The 21,963-nt window shown below is 48.5% G+C and overlaps 1 protein-coding gene across 1 annotated transcript; it reads left to right on the top strand.

Moving 5' to 3' along the window:
* The first annotated feature begins 570 nt into the window (after positions 1–570).
* On the top strand, positions 571–20,429 carry LOC119975678 (somatostatin-like). Its single transcript, XM_038815461.1, has 2 exons — positions 571–846; positions 20,283–20,429. Exons 1-2 carry the CDS (start codon positions 700–702, stop codon positions 20,427–20,429), a joined length of 294 nt encoding a protein of 97 aa, XP_038671389.1. The 5' UTR covers positions 571–699.
* Positions 20,430–21,963: the final 1,534 nt, after the last annotated feature.

The raw sequence follows: 21,963 nt of genomic DNA, 5'->3' as shown, positions 1-21,963 counted from the left end.
AAGCCAGCCCCACGCCTCCCTTGCCCCGACAAAGCCGCAACTCACAGGCCCAAAGAACGGATGAGCCCCATTCACCCTCTCAACTATGATAAAAACAGTAAGAAGTCTTACAACACCAGGTTAAAGTCAACAGGTTTGTTTCAAACACCAGCTTTCAGAGCGCAGCTCCTTCCTCAGGTGAATGGAGAGGTACATAACTCTCTATTCACCTGAGGAAGGAGCTGCGCTCCTAAAGCTCGTGTTTGAAGCAAACCTGTTGTACTTTAACCTGGTTTTGTAAGACTTCTTACTGTGCTCACCCCAGTCCAACGCCCGCATCTCCACATCATGATAAAAACACAATAAGAATAACGCGGCTGCCAGTGGATGAGCACATTCACATTCTGGCCAAGAATCTGCTGTGCTTCATTTACAGAAATTAGACAGGCTGGCCAAGAGGTGTCACATTATCGAAGAGGCGGCAACCAAACTCAGATCACTAGGAACAGGAAAAGAGACCAATTGGAGACTTGGTTGGGACCCTCCTCCCAACGTGTGAGCTGGTGTGAGGGCGGCTTTAAAAGGAGCTTCCCCGATTGCAGGGACAGAAGGAGCGGAGCTGTCCACAGAGCCAGTGCTGAAACCGCCGCCAATTTCAAAGCGTTTGTAAACTGCTCTCCTTCTCGCTGTCTCTCCCGTTGATCCTCGCCTTGTGCAGTGATGTGGTGCAGCCGCCTTCAGTTGAGCCTGGCTCTCCTCTCCATCGCCCTGGCAGTGCTGAGTGTCAGCCCAGCCCCCCCAGACAACATGTATCGCGGCGAAATTCTGCAGAGAGCCATGGCAGCCACAAGAAGCAGGGGGAAAGCGGTAAGGACGCAGCAAAAAGTCACATTCAATAGAAATGGTAGTTTGTTTTCACCCCGTTCATTTCGTATAGAAACAGGGACTGGGAAATAACTGGTTCAATTCTGATCGAGTGAGAAGACCCACTTTTAACCAGACTATAATATTGAGTCAATGTATTTTATTTAGTGTTGGGGCACTTAATAATAATAATCTTTATTGTAACAAGTGGCCTATATTAACACTGCAATGAAGTTACTGTGAAAACCCCTCATCGCCACATTCTGGCACCTGTTCGGGAACACAGAGGGAGAACTCTAAATGTCCAAATCACCTAACTGGACGTCTTTTGGGACTAGTGGGAGGAAACCGGAGCCCCCGGAGGAAACTCACGCAGACACGGAGAGATCATGCAGACTCCATACAGTCAGTGACCCAAGCTGGCAACCGAACCTGGGACTCAGGAGCTGTGAAGCAACAGTGCTAACCACTGTGCTAATGTACCACACTCATTTGTTTAGAAGGGATTCTGAGCGGGTTTGATCTAAATTACAGGATTCCTCATCCATGGAAAGGCTCTTGTTCTCTCCAATCCATATTCACCTCCACAAAGAGAATCAAACAAGAAGTAAACATCATTCAACAAACCCAGAGAACTTACTGCTCCCCTCTCTCCGCAAAACCCCCTCTCCCATCCCAGCTCACCCCTCCTCTCTCCCCAAAACCCCCTCTCATATCCCTACCCACCCCTCCTTTCTCCCCAAATTCCCCTCTCTCCCAAAACTCCCTCTCTCAACCCCAACCCCCTCTCTCCCCAAACCTCATCACCCATCCCAAACCTCTCTCCCCAAACCCCATCTCCCATCCCAAACCCCTCTCCCCAAACCTCATATCCCATCCCAACCCCCACCCCCTCTCTCCCCGAACCCCATATCCCATCCCAACCCAATCTCCTCTCTCCTCAAACTCCCTCTCTCCCAACCCCAACCCCAACCCACTCTCACCCCAAACCCCCCTCTACCATCCCAACCCCAACCCCCCTCTCTCCTGAAACTCCCTCTCCTATCCCAACCACCCCTCCTTTCTCCTCAAAACCCCCTCTCCCATTCCAACCCCAACCCCCTTTCACCCCAAACCCCCCTCTCCCATCGCAACCCCAACCCCGTCTCACCCCAAACCCCCCTCTCCCATCCCACCCCAAACCCCCTCTCACTCGAAACTCCCTCTCCCTTCCCCAACCCCCTCTCTCCCCAAACCACATCTCCCATCCCAACCACCTCTCCCCAAACCCCATCTCCCAACCCAACCCCCACCCCCCTCTCTCCCCGAACCCCATCTCCCTCCCAACCCCAACCCGCCTATCTCGCCAAACTCCCTGTCTCCCCACCCCAACCCCCTCTCACTCCAAACCCCCCTCTCCCATCCCAACCTCCCTCTCTCCCGAAACTCCCTCTCCCCACCCCAACCCCCTCTCTCCCCATACCCCATATCCCAGCCCATCCCAACCCACTTTCCCCAAACCTCATCTCCCATCCCAACCCCGGCCCCCTCACTCCCCAAAACCCATCTCCCACCCCAACCCCAACACCCCTCTCTCCCCAAAACCTCATCTCCCATCCCAACCCCAGCCCCCCTCACTCCCCAAAACCCATCTCCCACCCCAACCCAAATCCCCTCTCTCCCCAAACCCACCTCTCCCAGCCCAACACCAACCCCCCTCTCTCCCCAAATCCCCTCACCCATCCCAACCCCAACTCTCCTCTCTCCCAAAATCCACTCTCCCCACCCCAACCCCCTCTCTCCCCAAACCCCCTCTCTCCCCACACCAACTCCCTCTCCCCAAACCCTCACTCCCATCCCAACCCCCTCTCCCCAAACCCCGCTCTCCCATCCCAACCCAACCCTCTTCTCTCCCCAAACTCCTTCTCTCCACCCTGATCCCCTCTCTCCCCAAACCCCATCTCCCATCCCAACCCCAAACCTCCTCTCACCCCAAATCCACTCTCCCCACCCCACTCCCCTCTCTCCCCAAACCCCATCTCCCATCCCAACCTCAACCTTCCTCTCTTCCCTAGCTCCCTCTCTCCCCAAACCACTATCTCCCCAAACTGCCTCTCCCCACCCCAAACCCATATTTACACACCCCAACCCTCTGTCTCCAAATTCCCTCTCCCATCCCAACCCAACCTTCCTCTCTCCCCACCCCCTCTCTCCCCAACCCCTCTCCCTCCGCACCCCCGAACCACCCTCTTCGCCCCAACCAAAACAAAATCTCCCACTGCAACTCTCTCTATCTGCCCACACCAACTCCCTCCTCTCTCCCCAACCAAATCTGCTCTCTCTCTCTTCACCCCAGACCCTTCTCTCCCCATCTGTCCGCCATATCATCAAATCTCTGGGATTCCTATCCAAACGCATTTGGTCCTGTTTCATAGAATCATAGAATCCCTACAGTGTAGCAGGAGAACATTTTACCCAGTGAGTCTGCACCAACCTTCAGAAAGAGCACCCTGGCCCACACCCCCTGTAACTCCACCTTACCCTTGGAAACAAAGGGGCAATTTAGCCTGACCAATCCACCCAACCTGCACATATTTGGACTATGGGAGGAAACCAGAGCACCGGGAGGAAACCTACCCAGACACAGGAAGAAAGTGCAGACTCCACACAGACAGTGACCTGAACCTAGAATTGAATCCGGGACTCTGGCGCTGTGAGGCAGCAGCGCTAACCACTGTTTACCCATTTGATTTGATCATTGGAATATTTTGGAGGAGCATCTGAGTCTCACTCAGTAACCTTCATTAGCCGTCTAGAATGGGGCAGAATGAACCAAATCTTGCAGCAAAATCACTTAATTTGAAAGAGATATTCAGTCCAATGATGTTATAAATTGTCTCCATGTTGACAAGAAGCTCCGAGCACCGGGATTGGTTCATTCCAGAGGTTTTCACGCTCTTTCCAAAGTCAACCTCCACTTGAAGGTTTCACAATTGGGGGATGGAAGGGAATCGAGTAGTTTGTCAGCTTTCTAATTGCGAATTTGGAGCTTCAAAATTTATGAAGATAATTTCACAAAATTGGAATGAGCTCATTGTAGATTTATTGGCGGATGTTTCCCACATTCACTTTTTAAAATCCACATCCATTGGCGGGACTTTCTGCCCTAATCTATTTCTGTTGTTGTTCCCAGGAGATTACAGAATATTCCCTGCTGTCCGAACTGGAAAATGCCAAGAAGGAAGCTCAGAGAGACACTGAGGAACATAATCTGAAGCGATCAAAGAGACGCAAAATATTAATAAAACCGAAGAGGCAGATCCGCAGGGGATAGGGAGCGAAGACCAGGCTATGTGAACCTCTTCTGGAAATCCTTCACACCCTGTTAATTCTCCGAATTCTCCATAGCAACCCACACTCTCAGAATGTGGCATTCAGCTAACTAATTAAATCATGTGGTGAATATTCAATTTGATTGATGTAAGAGAAGGCAATTGGTTTGAATTGTCCAAAAGCAGGCCAGTTTGAATGATGAATGGATAGAGTCACTATTTTTCATTAATCTGTTGCAATAAAATCTCTGTTTGAAAGTGGACCATTTGTTGGACTTTGTTCTCTGGGAGATGGGGCAATGTAGCTGAAGGGACAAAATTAACTCGGGTAGTTTTCAACACCAGTCTGTGTCCAAAGGTACACAAAGTTGTGACTTTGTAAATCAGCTCTGGATGGAATCGCTCTGGGTCACATTCTCAAACCTGGGAAATGTTTTGCTGGAAGTTCCTCCGTAAATTCAAAGGCAGGGGAGACAATGAATGGACGGATATTAAAGGGGGTTCTGCTCTGTCCAATGCAGCCATGCTCTGTGAGTGCCGTAATCTGCAGGAGAGCAATCTATCAACCTGCACACCAGCATGACACTGGTAAAAGTCTAACCTGGTCAATGATAGCAGCAATCTGCAAATCACAAACCTGCTTCCAGCCTTCCCTTGTAAAGCGGGTTTCCATTGAAACATCTGATGTGATTTTGCATCATGTGGAAATGTCAGTGTAGGTTCTGCACAACACCAGTGCTCCATACAGGTGCTGAAATGCGTTCTACCCGGAACATTACCTTCCACCATTCCCTATTATGTCTATAACAGTAAGAAGTCCAACAACACCAGTTTAAAGTCCAACAGATCTGTTTCGAACCATTCCCTTTCAGAGTGCAGCTCTTTCATCAACAAGAAGCGGAGATTAGAAATCAGGCAGACATTGCAGCAATTGCCCAGCCATGGAATGAGGTCTCAACCTCACAATGTCAAAAAAAAGGTCCTGCACTAATAGCCGAGAACTGGTGGCCAAATGAAGAAATCGACCCCACATCCTGGCTCTGTAACAGACTGACACAGTCACACCATCAGAATGACCCACTGATAATAGATGTTTCTAATGCCTTTTAATAGGTAGATTTTATAGTGCAGAAGGAGGTCATTCGGCCCATCGAGTCTACACCAGCTCTTGAAAAGTGCACCCTACGTAAGCCCACACCCCCATCCTATCCCCATAACCCATTATCCCCAGCTCACCTTTTTTGAACACTAAGGGTAATTTAGCATAGCCAATCCACCTAGCCTGCACATTACTGGACTGTGGGAGGAAACCACACCGGGAGGAGCACCCGGAGGAAACCCACGCACACACGGGGAGAACGTGCAGACTCCGCACAGACAGTGACCAAAGCTGGAAATCCAACCCAGGACCCTGGAGTTGTGAAGCAACAATGCTAACCACTGTGCTAGCGTGCTGCCCTCGTTGGTTTAGAAGGGTTTCTGAGCGGGTTTGATCCAAATTACAGGATTCCTCATCCACAGATAGAGCTCTAGTTCTCTCCAAACCATATTCACCCTCCACAAAGAGAATCAAACAAGAAATGAAATGAAAATCACTGATTGTCACAAGTAGGCTTCAAATGAAGTTACTGTGAAAAGCCCCTAGTCACCACATTCCGGCGCCTGTTCATAGAGGTTGGTACGGAAATTGAACCATGCTGCTGACCTGCCTCGGTCTAGTTTGAAAGCCAGTGATTTAGCCCTGTGCTAAACCAGCCCCTTAAACACCATTCCACAATCCCAGGGAACCTCCAGCTCCCCTCTCTCCCCAAATCCCATCTCCCATCCCAACCCCAACCCTCCTCACTCCCCAGCTCCATCTCTCCCCAAGCCCACTATCTCCCCAAACTCCCTCACCCTATCCCAACCCCCTCTCCCCAAATCCCATCTCCCATCCCAACCCTCCTCTGTCCCCAAACTCTCTCTCTACCCAAGCCCACTATTTCCCCAAACTCCCTCTCCGCACCCCAACCCCCTCTCCCCAAGCCCCATCTCCCATCCCATCCCCAACTCTCCTCTGTCCCCAAACTCCCTCTCTCCCCAAGCCCACTATCTCCCCAAACCACATCTCCCACCCCAGCCCCAACCCTCCTCTGTCCCCAAACACCCTCTCTCCCCAAGCCCACTCTCTCCCCAAGCCCCCTCTCCCCCAACACCCCTCTCTCCCCACCCCAATCCCACGTCCCACTGCATCTCCAAACTCCCCTCCTTCCTCAACCCAAACAAATCTCCCATCCCATCACCAACCCTCTCTCTGCCCACGCCTGTCCTGTTCCAGCATCAGAACAGAACCACCAGAGACGGTGACATGTTCGGGTTGGGGGAATGTCCTTGAGAATCACACAATTTCATCCAAATCCCAGAAAGAATCTAGGGTTCCAGTCAAACAAGGTCAAAACAACAAATTGCTCCCCCCCCCCCCCTCCCTTCCCCCTCAACTAACCAATCAGTGCTTCGCAATATTACACATCACCAGGGAGAAGCTATGTGGGAAGGAGGGACTTAAACTGCACTCTTGTTTGGATTTCAATGACTTACATGACACCTACATGTATGATGCAGACGTGTGTGTCCATAATGCCATTGGTAGGAGTGACCATGACACACTCAGTGTGAAGGCAGAGAATTATCTGCAGAAATGCTTCATTGTCTATTGTACCATCGCTTTGAGAAGGGGAACAGACTAGCAACAAATCCTGCAATTCAAAATGGAGCTGTCAATGACACATTGAGGGCTGTTAATCTGAGCAGGACTGTACACTGGCACAATCTACTGATGCACCATATTCCTCTACCTTCCATGTGGATCAATGAAGGAGAGAACTGGTTCAATCAGGGGCGTAGAAGGAGAATTGGGAACTCCACCACCTGGAGAGTCCCCTCCAACTCACTCACCATCCTGACTCGGAAAAATATCACCTTTCCTTCACTGTCGCTGGGTCAAAATTCTGGAACACCATCCCTAACAGCACTGTGGGTGTACCTACACCGCATGGACTACAGCGGTTCAAGAAAGAGGATGAGCACCACCTTCATAAAGCAGATCAAATAAATGGCTGAGGAACTAAATTTGCTTCTGTCTTCGTAAATGAAGACATGAATAATGAACCAGAAGTTCTGAGAAACAGAAGTTTCAGCGAGGAGCTGAAGGAAATATGTATGAGCCAAGATTGGTTTGGGGGAAATTAACGTGACTGAAGGCAGACAAAACTCCAGGGCTGATAATCATTATCCCCGAGTACTTCAGGAAGTGGCCATGGAAATAGTAAATCCATTTGTAATCATTTTCCAAAATTCTTTGGACTCCGGAATTGTTCCCACAGATTGGATAGTAGCTAATATTGGAGTTGATTTATTGTCACGTGTGCCAAAGTACAGTGAAAAGTATTTTTCTGCGGCCGAGGGAACGTACGTAGTAGACACAACAATAATCAACAGAGTACATTGACAAATGGTAGATCAACAAACAGTGATTGGTTACAGTGCGGCCAGACAAATCAAATACGTGAACAAGTGCCGCATAGGACATCATGAATAGTGTTCTTACAGGGAACCAATCAGTCTGGGAGAGAGTCGATGAGGAGTCTTGTAGCTGTGGGGAAGAAGCTGTTCCTATGTCTGGGTGTGCTAGTCTTCAGTCTTCTGTACATTCTGCCTGATGGAAAGGTCTAGAAGAAGGCAATGACTGGGTAGGAGGGGTCTCTAATAATGCTGTCTTCCTTCCTGAGGCAGCGGGTGGTGTAGACAGAATCATTGTGTGGGTGGCAAGCTTGTGTGATGTGTTGGGATGAGTTCACCACACTCTGCAGTTTCTGGCGATCTTGGGCCGAGCAGTCGCCATACCAAACTGTGATTCAGCTGGATAGGATGCTCTCTATCGCAACTCTGTAGACCTTTGTGAGAGTCGATGCAGACATGCCAAATTACTTTAGCTTCAGTAGGAAATAGAAACGTTGTTGGGATTTCTTGACTGTTGGATCACCGTGAGTCGGCCATGTCATGTGAGAGTACCTTTAAGAAATGGGTGTTTATAAATGGGTGTGTATATAAATATCTGTAATAAGAGTACCTTTAAGAAATGGGTGTTTACTACTGCAGTGATGTTAGAGAGTGGGTGGAGCTGGGCGGCCTTTCAGCTTTTTACTTTCATTTTTGAGCAGGCTGCAGGGTGTGTTTAAGTTTCGTTTTCAGTGTTGGAGCTGAAGCCAGACCAAGCAGGTGTACTGCTGTTCTCTCTGCCATCAAAAGACTATCTCTTGATCATTTGGTGAATTTAGAATAATAAATGTTCTCAGTAGTGAATGTAAACCTTATGTGCTTCTGTTGAAAGGTGTTTCTTCTGTCTTCTGGATGTTGTTTGGGAAGTTATTTAGGATTACTTGGTGTTGTATTCTTTGGGGGTTGTACTTGGATTAATGGTTGCTAAGATGGTTCTTATGTGGTTCACTGTAAGTTTTAAAAAGGTTAACTTGAGTTCATAGAATAAACATTGTTTTGCTTTAAAAAATACTTTTCCATTTCTGCTGTGCCACACCTGTAGAGTGGGCCGTGTGCTCCCCATAACACAATCTATTAAAAGTCGTGGGTCAGGTGAACTCCATGATACACTTTGGGGTTCTCTAAACCCTGGCCCATAACAACCAGGGCTGACTGTTGATGATGCTGAACCACAGGAACTTAAAACTATCGACCAGCTCCACTTCGGAGCCATTGATGCAGATGGCAGTGTATGTCGTGCTGCGCTTCCTGAATTTGATGATCAGTTCCTTGGTCTTTCCGACATTTAGAGAGAGGTTGTTTTTGGTACACCATGCAACCAAATGATCTGTCTCCTTTCTGTAGTCTGATTCTTCGTTGTTTGTAATACAGCCCATCACGGCCATATAACACTACTATTCAAATAGGGAGGTAGAGAGAAAACATGAAATTATAGACCAGTGAGCCAAACGTCGGTAGTAGGGACGTTGATTTGATTTATTGTCACATGTACCGAAGTACAGTGAAAAGTATTTTTCTGCGGCCAAGGGAACGTGCACAGTATGTACATAGTAGAAAAAAGAATAATCAACAGAAAACATTGACAAATTGTACATCGACAAACAGTGATTTGTTACAGTGCGGTGACCCCCAGGAACTTAAAGCTGTCGACCATCTCCACTTCGGAGCCATTGATGCAGACGGGAGTGTGTGTCCTGCTACGCTCCCTGGAATCGATGATCAGTTCTTCGGTCTTTCCAACATTTAGAGAGAGGTTGTTTTCAGTACACCATGCAACCAAGTGATTTATCTCCCTCCTGTCGTCTGATTCATCATTGTTTGAGATATGGCCCAACACAGTTGTATCATCCGCAAACATATGGATTGAGTTGGAGTTAAATCTTGCCACACAGTCATGTGTGTATAGGGAGTTGAGTAGCGTACTGACCACACATCCATGTGGGGCTCTGGAGTTGAGGATTATTGTGGAGGAGGTGCTGTTGCCTAACCTGATGGATTGCAATCTGTTGGTGAGGAAGTTGAGGATCCAGCTGCACAGTGAGGGGTCAAGTCCAAAATTGCAGAGTCTGGTTATTAGTCTTGGCAGGATAATGGTGTTGAAGGTGGATATGGAGTCCATTATCAATGATTTCATATCACATTTAGACAGCAGTGGTATAATCAGGCACAGTTAGCATAGATTTACAAAAATGAAATCCTTTGAAGATGTAACTTGTAGAGTGACCAGGGAGAACCAGTGGATGCGGTTTACTTGGACTTTCAGAAGACTTTTGACAAAGTCTCACATAGCAGATTACCATGTAAAGTTAAAGTGCATGGAATTGTGGGTTGTGTCCTGAGATGCATAGAAAGTTAATTAGCAGAGAGGAAACAATAAATTAGAATGAATGGTTCTTTTACTAGACAACATGGTGGTGCAGTGTTTAGCACGGCACCGAGGTCCCAGGTTCGATCCTGGCCTGGGATCTTTGTCCATGTGGAGTTTGCACAGTCTTCCTGTGTTCACATAGGTCTCACCCCCAAAATCCAAAGATGTGCAACCTTCCTTGACTGGCCATGCTAAATTGCCCCTTAATTGGAAAAAGGAATTAGGTGCTCTAAATTTAAAAATAAAATGGCTCTTTTACTGATTGGAGTTGTATGTTATATATATTATATAATAATAATAATTGCTTATTGTCACAAGTAGGCTTCAATGATGTTACTGTGAAAGGCCCCTTGTCGGCACATTCTGGTGCCTGTTCGGGGAGGCTGGTATGGGAATTGAACCTTGGCTGCTTGCATTGTTCTGCATTACAAGCCAGCTATTTAGCCCACTGTGCAAAACCAGCCCCACTGGTTGATATATTAATGATTTGGATGAGGGAACTAAATGTAATATCGCCAAATTTGCAGATGATACAAAGTTGGGTGGGAGCTGTGAGGAAGATGCAGAGATGCATCACTGGGATTTTGACAGGCTGAGTGAGTGGGCATGCACATGGCAGATGCAGTATAATGTGGATAGATGTGAGGTTATCTGTTTCAGTAGAAAAAATAGGAAGCAAATTATTATTTGAATGGATGTAAATTGAGAGAGGTGGATACTCAGCCGGACCTCAGCGTTCCCATGCATCAGGCACTGCAATTAAGTGCGCAGGTGTAGCAGGCATAAAGAAGGCAAATGGTATGTTGGCCTTCATAGCAAGAGAATTTGAGTGGAGGAATAGAGATGTTTTATTATGATTGTATAGGGCGTTGGTGAGGCTACACCTGAGGTGGGATTTGCCTGTCTGCCAGATGCATTTTCCTGCCTAGCACGCCCCCGCCACAGCGGGATTCTCCTTTCCCGCAGCCAGCCAATGAGGTTTCCCATTGTGGCTGCCCCACGCCGTCACAAAACCCATGAGCATGGGTGCGCTGCCGGTGGACAGGAGGATCCTGCCAATGGAGAATTCCACTGCTGCAGTATTGTTTGCAGTTTTGGTCTCCTTTTCTGAGGAAGGATGTTCTTGCTATAGAGAGAGCACAGCAAACGTTTACCAGGCTGATTGCTGGGATGGGAGGACTGGGAGGCTGCTGCCATGCGCAAGTGTCACCTCTGACCTGGAAGTGCGCAGGCTCGTATCAGCAGCTGGAGCTGTGAGCTCCAGAATGGCTCCCTGCTAGACCCTTGCAAGGTCAGTGAATCTGTGGCCTTTTGATGCCAGTTTTCCGAGCGCAAAAGGCCAGAGTTTTCATGACGGCATGGGGACATAGTCCCTGAAACAGAGAATCCAGCCCAGATTCTTCATAATAATATTTTATTGTCACAAGTACGCTTACATTAACACTTCAATGAAGTTACTGTGAATAATCCTCAGTCGTCACATTTGGGCGCCTGTTTGGGTACACAGAGGCAAAATTCAGAATGTCTGATTTACCAAACTGCACATGGTTGGACTGGGAGGAAACCGGAGCAACGGGAGGAAACCCTCGTAGGCACGCAGAGAATGTGTAGACGCTGCACAGAGACCCAAGCCTGGAATCAAACCTGGGACCCTGGAGCTGTGAAGAAACTGCAACCCATTCCGCAGTGCTCTAGTATATTCAATGTTCAAGGTGTTTTGTGGATGAGGGTGTTTACCTGCCTTTCCACTTGTTAGTAAAGCCATCTCCACGCCTCCCTTGCCCCGACAAAGCCGCAACTCACAGGCCCAAAGAACGGATGAGCCCCATTCACCCTCTCAACTATGATAAAAACAGTAAGAAGTCTTACAACACCAGGTTAATGTCCAACAGGTTTGTTTCAAACACGAGCTTTCGGAGCGCAGCTCCTTCCTCAGGTGAATGGAGAGGTACATAACTCTCCATTCACCCGAGGAGGGAGCTGCGCTCCTAAAGCTCGTGTTTGAAACAGACCTGTTGGACTTTAACCTGGTGTTGTAAGGCTTCTTACTGTGCTCACCCCAGTCCAACGGCGGCATCTCCACATCATGATAAAAACACAATATGATGAACGGGGCTGCGAGTGGATGGTCACATTCACATTCTGGCCAATAATCTGTTGCGCTTCATGTACAGAAATTAGACAGGCTGTCCAAGAGGTGTCACATTATTGAAGAGGCGGCAACCAAACTCAGATCGCTAGGAGCAGGAAAAGAGACCAATTGGAGACTTGGTTGGGACCCTCCTCCGAACGTGTGAGCTGGTGTGAGGGCGGCTTTAAAAGGAGCTTCCCCGATTGCAGGGACAGAAGGATCGGAGCTGTCCACAGAGCCAGTGCTGAAACCGCCGCCAATTTCAAAGCGTTTGGAAACTGCTCTCCTTCTCGCTGTCTCTCCCGTTGATCCTCGCCTTGTGCAGAGATGTGGTGCAGCCGCCTTCAGTTGAGCCTGGCTCTCCTCTCCATCGCCCTGGCAGTACTGAGTGTCAGCTCAGCCCCCCCAGACAACAGGTATCGCGGCGAAATCCTGCAGAGAGCCATGGCAGCCACAGGAAGCGGGGGGAAAGCGGTAAGGACCCAGCAAAAAGTCACATTCAATAGAAATGATAGTTTGTGTTCATCCCGCTCATTTCGAATAGAAACCAGCACTGGGAAATAACTGATTTAATTCTGATCTAGTGAGAAACCCCACTTTTGACAGGACTATAGTATTGAGAGTGAATGTGCTTTATATAGTGTTGGGGTCACTTAATAATAATAATCTTTATTGTCACAAGTAGCCTATATGAAATGAAAATCGCTTATTGTCACGAGTAGGCTTCAAATGAAGTTACTGTGAAAAGCCCCTAGTCGCCACATTCTGGCGCCTGTTCGGGGAGGCTGTTACGGGACTGCAACTGCGGGACTGTTAACACTGCAATGCAGTTACTGTGAAAGCCCCTCGTCGCCACATTCTGGCACCTGTTCGGGTACACAGAGGGAGAACTCTGAATGTCCAAATCATATAACAGCATGTCTTTTGTGACTAGTGGGAGGAAACCGGAGCATCCGGATGAAACCCACACAGACACGGCGAGAACATGCAGACTCCACACAGACAGTGACCCAAGCTGGGAACCGAACCTGGGACCCTGGAGCTGTGAAGCAACAGTGCTAACCACTGTGCTAATGTACCACACTCATTGGTTTAGAAGGGATTCTGAGCGGGTTTGATCTAAATTACAGGATTCCTCATCCATGGAAAGAGCTCTTGTTCTCTCCAATCCATATTCACATCCACAAAGAGGATCAAACAAGAAGTAAACATCATTCAACAAACTCAGAGAACTTACTGCTCCCCTCTCTCCCCAAAACCCCTCTCCCATCCCAACCCACCCCTTCTCTCTCCCCAAAACCCCCTCTCCTATCGCAACCCACCCCTCCTTTCTCCCCAAATTCCCCTCTCTCCCTCTCTCCCTCTCCCCACCCCAACGCCCTCTCTCCCCAAACCCCATCTCCCATCCCAAACCCCTCTCCCCAAAACCCATCTCCCATCCCAAACCCCTCACCCCAAATCTCATATCCCATCCCAACCCCCACCCCCTCTGTCCCCGAACCCCATCTCCCATCCCAACCCCAATCTCCTCTCTCCTCAAACTCCCTCTCTCCCCACCCCAACCCCAACCCACTCTCACCCCACACCCCCCTCTACCATCCCAACCCCAACCCCCCTCTCTCCTGAAACTCCCTCTCCTATCCCAACCACCCCTCCTTTCTCCTCAAAACCCCCTCTCCCATCCCAACCCCAACCCCCTCTTACCCCAAACCCCCTCTCCCATCCCAACCCAAACCCCCTCTCACCCCAAACCCCCTCTCCCATCCCAACCCCAACCCCAACCCCCATCACTCCCCAACCCCCTCTCACCCCAAACCCCCCTCTCCCATCCCAACCACCTCTCCCCAAACTCCCTCTCCCATCCCAAACCCCACCCCCTCTCTCCCCGAACCCCATCTCCCTCCCCAACCCCAACCCCCCTGTCTCGCCAAACTCCCTCTCGCCCCACCCCAACCCCCTCTCACTCCAAACCCCCCTCTCCCATCCCAACCTCCCTCTCTCCCCAAGCCCCCATCTCCCATCCCAACCCCAATCCCCTCTCTCCCCAAACTCCCTCTCTCCCCACCCCAACCCCAACCCCCTCTCACCCCAAACCCCCCTCTCTCATCCCAACCCCAACCCCCCTCTCTCCTGAAACTCCCTCTCCTATCCTAACCCATCCCTCCTTTCTCCCCTAAACCCCCTCTCCCATCCCGACCCCAACCCCCCTCTCTCCCGAAACTCCCTCTCCCCTCCCCAACACCCTCTCTCCCCATATCCCATCTCCCATCCCAACCACCTCTCCCCAAAGCTCATTCCCATCCCAACCCCCACCCCCTCTCTCCCCGAAGCCCATCTCCCTCCCCAACCCCAACCCCCCTGTCTCGCCAAACTCCCTCTCTCCCCACCCCAACCCTCTCTCACTCCAAACCCCCTCTCTCATCCCAACCTCCCTCTCACCTGAAACTCCCTCTCTCCACCCCAAACCCCTCTCTCCCCACACCCCATATCCCAGCCCATTCCAACCCACTCTCCCCAAACCTCATCTCCCATCCCAACCCAGGCCCCCCTCTCTCCCCAAAACCCATCTCCCACCCCAACCCCAACCCCCCTCTCTCCCCAAATCACCTCTCCCCACCCTCCCTACCCCACCCTATCCCTATCCTGCCCTGTCTGTGCGGAGTCTGCACGTCCTCCCCGTGTGTACGTGGGTTTCCTCCGGGTGCTCCGGTTTCCACCCACAGTCCAAAGATGTGCGGGTTAGGTGGATTGGCCATGATAAATTGCCCGTAGTGTCCTAAAAAAGTAAGGTTAAGGGGGGGGGGGGGTTGTTGGCTTACGGGTATAGGGTGGATACGTGGGTTTGAGTAGGGTGATCATTGCTCGGCACAGCATCATGGGCCGAAGGCCCTGTTCTGTGCTGTACTGTTCTATGTTCTATGTTCCCCAAAACGCCCTCACCCATCCCAACCCCAACTCTCCTCTCTACCCAAATCGACTCTCCCCACCACAACCCCCTCTCTCCCCAAACCCCCTCTCTCCCCACCCCAACTCCCTCTCCCCAATCCCACACTCCCATCCCAACCCAGCCTCCTTTCTCCCCAAACACCTTCTCTCCACCCTGATCCCCTCTCTCCCCAAACCCCAGCTCCCATGCCAACCCCAACCCTCCTCTCACCCCAAATCCACTCTCCCCAACCCAATCCCCTCTCTCCCCAAACCCCATCTCCCATCCCAACCTCTACCTTCCTCCCTCCCCAAGCTCCCTCTCTCCCCAAGCCCACTATCTCCCCAAACTGCCTCTCCCCACCCCAATCCCATATTTACCCACCCCAAACCCCTGTCTCCAAATTCCCTCTCCCATCCCAACCCAAACTTCCTCTCTCCCCATCCCCTCTCTCCCCAACCCCTCTCCCTCCGTACCCCCTAACCACCCTCCTCGCCCCAACCCAAACAAAATCTCCCACCCCAACTATCTCTCTCTGCCCATACCAACTCCCTTCTCTCTCCCCAACCAAATCCGCTCTCTCTCTCTTCACCCCAGACCCCTCTCGCCCCATCTGTCAGCCCATATCAACAAATCTCTGGGATTCCTACCCAAACGCATTTGGTCCTGTTTCATAGAATCATAGAATCCCTACAGTATAGCAGGAGAACATTTTACCCAGCGAGTCTGCACCAAACTTCAGAATGAACACCAAGGCCCACACCCCCTGTAACTCCACCTTACCCTTGGAAACTAAGGGCCAATTTAGCCTGACCAATCCACCCAACCTTCACATATTTGGACTATGGGAGGAAACCAGAGCATCGGGAGGAAACCCACGCAGAAACAGGAAGGAAGTTCAGACTCCACACAGACAGTGACTTGAATCCGGGACTCTGGCGCTGTGAGGCAGAAGCGCCAACCACTGTTTACCCATTTGATTAGATCATTGGAATATTTTCGAGGAGCATCTGAGTCTCTCTCAGTAACCTCCATTAGCCATCTAGAATGAGGCAGAGTGAACCCAAATCTTGCAGCAAAATCACTTAATTTGAAAGAGATATTCAGTCCAATTATGTTATAAATTGTCTCCATAAGAACATAAGAACTAGAAGCAGGAGTATGCCATCTGGCCCCTCGAGCCTGCTCCGCCATTCAATTCGATCATGGCTGATCTTTTGTGGACTCAGCTCCACTTTCCGGCCCGAACACCATAACCCTTAATCCCTTTATTCTTCAAAAAACTATCTATCTTTACCTTAAAAACATGTAATGAAGGAGCCTCAACTGCTTCACTGGGCAAGGAATTCCATAGATTCACAACCCTTTGGGTGAAGAAGTTCCTCCTAAACTCAGTCCTAAATCTACTTCCCCTTATTTTGAGGCTATGTCCCCTAGTTCTGCTGTCACCCGCCAGTGGAAACAACCTGCCCGCATCTATCCTATCTATTCCCTTCATAATTTTAAATGTTTCTATAAGATCCCCCCTCATCCTTCTAAATTCCAATGAGTACAGTCCCAGTCTACTCAACCTCTCCTCATAATCCAACCCCTTCAGCTTTGGGATTAACCTAGTGAATCTCCTCTGCACACCCTCCAGCGCCAGTACGTCCTTTCTCAAGTAAGGAGACCAAAACTGAACACAATACTCCAGGTGTGGCCGCACTAACACCTTATACAATTGCAACATAACCTCCCTAGTCTTAAACTCCTTCCCTCTAGCAATGAAGGACAAAATTCCATTTGCCTTCTTAATCACCTGTTGCACTTGTAAAACAAACCTTCTGTGACTCATGCACTAGCACATCCAAGTCTCTCTGAACAGCGGCATGCTTTAATATTTTATCGTTTAAATAATAATCCTGTTTGCTGTTATTCCTACCAAAATGGATAACCTCACATTTGTCAACATTGTATTCCATCTGCCAGACCCTAGCCCATTCACTTAACCTATCCAAATCCCTCTGCAGACTTCCAGTATCCTCTGCATTTTTCGCTTTACCACTCATCTTAGTGTCATCTGCAAATTTGGACACATTGCCCTTAGTCCCCAACTCCAAATCATCTATGTAAATTGTGAACAATTGTGGGCCCAACACGGATCCCTGAGGGACACCACTAGCTACTGATTGCCAACCAGAGAAACACCCATTTATCCCAACTCTTTGCTTTCTATTAATTAACCAATCTTCTATCCATGCTACTACTTTACCCTTAATGCCATGCATCTTTATCTTATGCAGCAACCTTTTGTGTGGCACCTTGTCAAAGGCTTTCTGGAAATCCAGATATACCACATCCATCGGCTCCCCGTTATCTACTGCACTGGTAATGTCCTCAAAAAATTCCACTAAATTAGTTAGGCATGACCTGCCCTTTACGAACCCATGCTGCGTCTGCCCAATGGGACAATTTCTATCCAGATGCCTCGCAATTTATTCCTTGATGATAGATTCCAGCATCTTCCCTACTACCGAAGTTAAGCTCACTGGCCTATAATTTCCTGCTTTCTGCCTACCTCCTTTTTTAAACAGTGGCGTCACATTTGCTAATTTCCAATCCACCGGGACCACCCCAGAGTCTAGTGAATTTCGGTAAATTATCACTAGTGCATCTGCAATTTCCCTAGCCATCTAGGGGCAGCAGGGTAGCATGGTGGTTAGCATAAATGCTTCACAGTTCCAGGGTCCCAGGGTCGATTCCCGACTGGGTCACTGTCTGTGTGGAGTCTGCACGTCCTCCCCCCTGTGTGCGTGGGTTTCCTCCGGGTGCTCCGGTTTCCTCCCACAGTCCAAAGATGTGCGGGTTAGGTGGATTGGCCATGCTAAATTGCCCATAGTGTCCTAATAAAAGTAAGGTTAAGGGGCAGGGGGGTTGTTGGGTTACGGGTGTAGGGTGGATGCGTGGGTTTGAGTGGGGTGATCATGTCTCGGCACAACATTGAGGGCCGAAGGGCCTGTTCTGTGCTGTACTGTTCTATGCTCTATCTCTTTTAGCACTCTGGGATGCATTCCATCAGGGCCAGGAGACTTGTCTACCTTTAGCCCCATTAGCTTGCCCATCACTCCCTCCTTAGTGATAACAATCCTCTCAAGGTCCTCACCTGTCATAGCCTCATTTCTATCAGTCGCTGGCATGTTATTTGTGTCTTCCACTGTGAAGACCGACCCAAAAAACCTGTTCAGTTCCTCAGCCATTTCCTCATTTCCCATTATTAAAACTCCCTTCTCATCCTCTAAAGGACCAATATTTACCTTAGCCACTCTTTTTTGTCTTATATATTTGTAAAAACTTTTACTGTCTGTTTTTATATTCTGAGCAAGTTTACTCTCATACTCTATCTTACTCTTCTTTATAGCTTTTTTAGTAGCTTTCTGTTGCCCCCTAAAGATTTCCAAGTCCTCTAATCTCCCAGCAATCTTTGCCACTTTATATGCTTTTTCCTTCAATTTGATACTCTCCCTTATTTCCTTAGATATCCACGGTCGATTTTCCCTCTTTCTTCCGTCCTTCCTTTTTGTTGGTATAAACCTTTGCTGAGCACTGTGAAAAATCACTTGGAAGGTTCTCCACTGTTCCTCAACTGTTCCACCATGATGTCTTAGCTCCCAGTCTACCTCAGCTAGTTCTTCTCTCATCCCCTTGTAATCTCCTTTGTTTAAACACAAAACACTAGTATTTGATTTTACTTTCTCACCCTCCATCTGTATTTTAAATTCCACCATATTGTGATCGCTCCTTCCGAGAGGATCCCTAACTATGAGATCATGAATCAATCCTGTCTCATTACACAGGACAAGATCTAGGACCGCTTGTTCCCTCGTAGGTTCCATTACATACTGTTCTAGGAAACTATCGCTGATACATTCTATAAACTCCTCAAGGTTGCCTTGACCGACCTGATTCATCCAATCGACATGTAGATTAAAATCCCCCATGATAACTGCTGTACCATTTCTACATGCATCAGTTATTTCTTTGTTTATTGCCTGCCCCACCATATCGTTACTATTTGGTGGCCGATAGACTACTCCTATCAGTGACTTTTTCGCCTTAATATTCCTGATTTCCACCCAAATGGATTCAACCTTATCCTCCATAGCACCGATGTCATCCCTTACTATTGCCCGGATGTCATCCTTATATAACAGAGCAACACCACCTCCCTTACCATCCACTCTGTCCTTCCGAATAGTTTGATACCCTCAGATATTTAACTCCCAGTCGTGACCATCCTTTAACCATGTTTCAGTAATGGCCACTAAATCATAGTCATTTACGATGATTTGTGCCATCAACTCATTTACTTTATTCCGAATACTACGAGCAGTCAGGTAAAGTACACTTAGGTTGGATTTTTACCTCTGTTTTGAATCTTAACATCTCCAGTTTTATTCCTTTTGTTATTACTGGGCCTATTCACTGAGCTCCCCTCAGTCACTGTACCTTATACTGTCGCCCTTTTAGATTTTTGACTATGTCTTCTCTGCCTTGCACTTTTCCCCTTACTTCCTTTTGCTTCTGTCCCTGTTTTACTACCTTCCAACTTCCTGCATCGGTTCCCATCCCCCTGCCACATTAGTTTAAACCCTCCCAAACAGCTCTAGAAAACACCTCCCCCCCCCCCCCCCCCCAGGACATCGGTTCCAGTCCTGCCCAGGTGCAGACCGTCCGGTTTGTACTGGTCCCACCTCGCCCAGAACCGGTCCCAATGCCCCAGGAACTTGAATCCCTCCCTCTTGCACCATCTCTCGAGCCACGCATTCATCCTATCTATCCTGACATTCCTACTCTGAATAGCTCGTGGCACTGGTAGCAATCCTGACATTACTACTATGTTGACATGAAGCTCCGAGCACTGGGATTGGTTCATTCCAGAGGTTTTCTCACTCTTTCCAAAGTCAACCTCCCCTTGAAGGGTTCATGATTGGGGGATGGAAGGGAATCGAGTAATTTGTCAGCTTTCTAATTGCGAATTGGGAGCTTCCCAATTTATGAAGATAATTTCACAAAATTGGAATTAGCTCATTGTAGATTTATTGACGGAAGTTTCCCACATTCACTTTTTGAAATCCACATCCATTTGCGTGACTTTCTTCCCTAATCTATTTCTGTTGTTGTTCCCAGGAGTTTCCAGATTATTTCCTGCTGTCCGAACTGGAAAATGCCAAGAAGGAAGCTCAGAGTGACACTGAGGAACGTAATCTGAAGCGGGCAAAGTCCAGGATGCTCAAAATACCCAAAGATCCGAGGAAACACAAACAGTGGGGATAGGGAGCGAAGACCAGGCTGTGTGAACCTCTTCTGGAAATCCTTCACACTCTGTTAACTCTCCGAATTCTCCATAGCAACCCACACTCTCAGAATGTGGCATTCAGCTAACTAATTAAATCATGTGGAGAATGATTCTATTTGATTTATGTAAGAGAAGACAATTGGTTTGAATTGTCCAATAGCAGGCCAGTTTGAATGATGACTGGATTGAGTCACTATTTTTCATTAATCTGTTGCAATAAAATCTCTGTTTGAAAGTGGACCATTAGTTGGACTTTGTTCTCTGGGAGATGGGGCAATGTAGCCGAAGGGACAGAATTAACTCGGGTAGTTTTCAACACCAGTCTGTGTCCAAAGGTACAGAGCGAGGGGAGTCATTTTCCACAGTTGTGACTTTGTAAATCAGCTCTGGGTCACAGTCTGAAATCTGGGAAATGTTTTGCTGAAAGTTCTTCCGTGAATTCAAAGTCAGGGAAGACAATGAATGGACGGATATTAAAGGGGGTTCTGCTCTGTCCAAAGCAGCCGTGCTCTGTGATTGCCGTAATCTGCAGATGTGCAAACTATCCACCTGCACACCAGCATCACGCTGTTAAAAGTCTAACCTGGTCAATGGTAGCAGCAATCTGCAAATCACAAACCTGCTTCCAGCCTTCCCTTGTAAAGCGGGTTTCCATTGAAACCTCTGATGCAATTTTGCACCATGTGGAAATGTCACTGTAGGTTCTGCACAACACCAGTGCTCCATACAGGTGCTTAAATGTGTTCTGCCTGGAACATTACCTTCCAGCATTCCCTATTATGCCTATAACAGTAAGAAGTCCAACAACACCAGTTTAAAGTCCAACAGATCTGTTTCGAACCATTAGCTTTCAGAGTGCAGCTCTTTCATCAACAAGAAGCGGAGATTAGAAATCAGGCGGACATTGCAGCAATTGCCCAGCCACTGAATGAGGTCTCAACCTCACAATGTCAAAAAAAAGGTCCTGCACTAATAGCCGAGAACTGGTGGCCAAATGAAGAAATCGACCCCACATCCTGGCTCTGTAACAGACTGACACAGTCACACCATCAGAATTACCCACTGATAATAGATGTTTCTAATGCCGTTTAATAGATAGATAGATTTTACAGTGCAGAAGGAGGTCATTCGGCCCATCGAGTCTACACCAGCTCTTGAAAAGAGCACCCTACGTAAGCCCCCCCCCCCCCCCCCATCCTATCCCCATAACCCATTATCCCCAGCTCACCTTTTTTGAACACTAAGGGTAATTTAGCATGGCCAATCCACCTAACCTGCACGTTACTGGACTGTGAAAGGAAACCACACCGGGAGGAGCACCCAGAGGAAACCCACGCACACACGGGGAGAACGTGCAGACTCCGCACAGACAGCGACCAAAGCTGGGAATCCAACCCAGCACCCTGTTCTTTCCAATCCATATTCACGCTCCACAAAGAGAATCAGACAAGAAATGAAATGAAATGAAAATCATTGATTGTCACAAGTAGGCTTCAAATGAAGTTATTGTGA

The sequence above is a fragment of the Scyliorhinus canicula genome, chromosome 13 (genome assembly GCF_902713615.1).
Source record: "Scyliorhinus canicula chromosome 13, sScyCan1.1, whole genome shotgun sequence".
Classification (NCBI taxonomy): Eukaryota; Metazoa; Chordata; class Chondrichthyes; order Carcharhiniformes; family Scyliorhinidae; genus Scyliorhinus; species Scyliorhinus canicula.
Note: the sequence above shows the minus strand (reverse complement) of the source record. Positions and strands in the feature narration are given on the sequence as shown.

Coding starts and splice junctions, on each gene's coding strand:
- LOC119975678 (XM_038815461.1), top strand. CDS start 700: ATGTGGTGCAGCCGCCTTCAGTTGAGCCTGGCTCTCCTCTCCATCGCC. Junction 847..20,282: donor CAAGAAGCAGGGGGAAAGCG/GTAAGGACGCAG, acceptor TGTTGTTCCCAG/GAGTTTCCAGATTATTTCCT.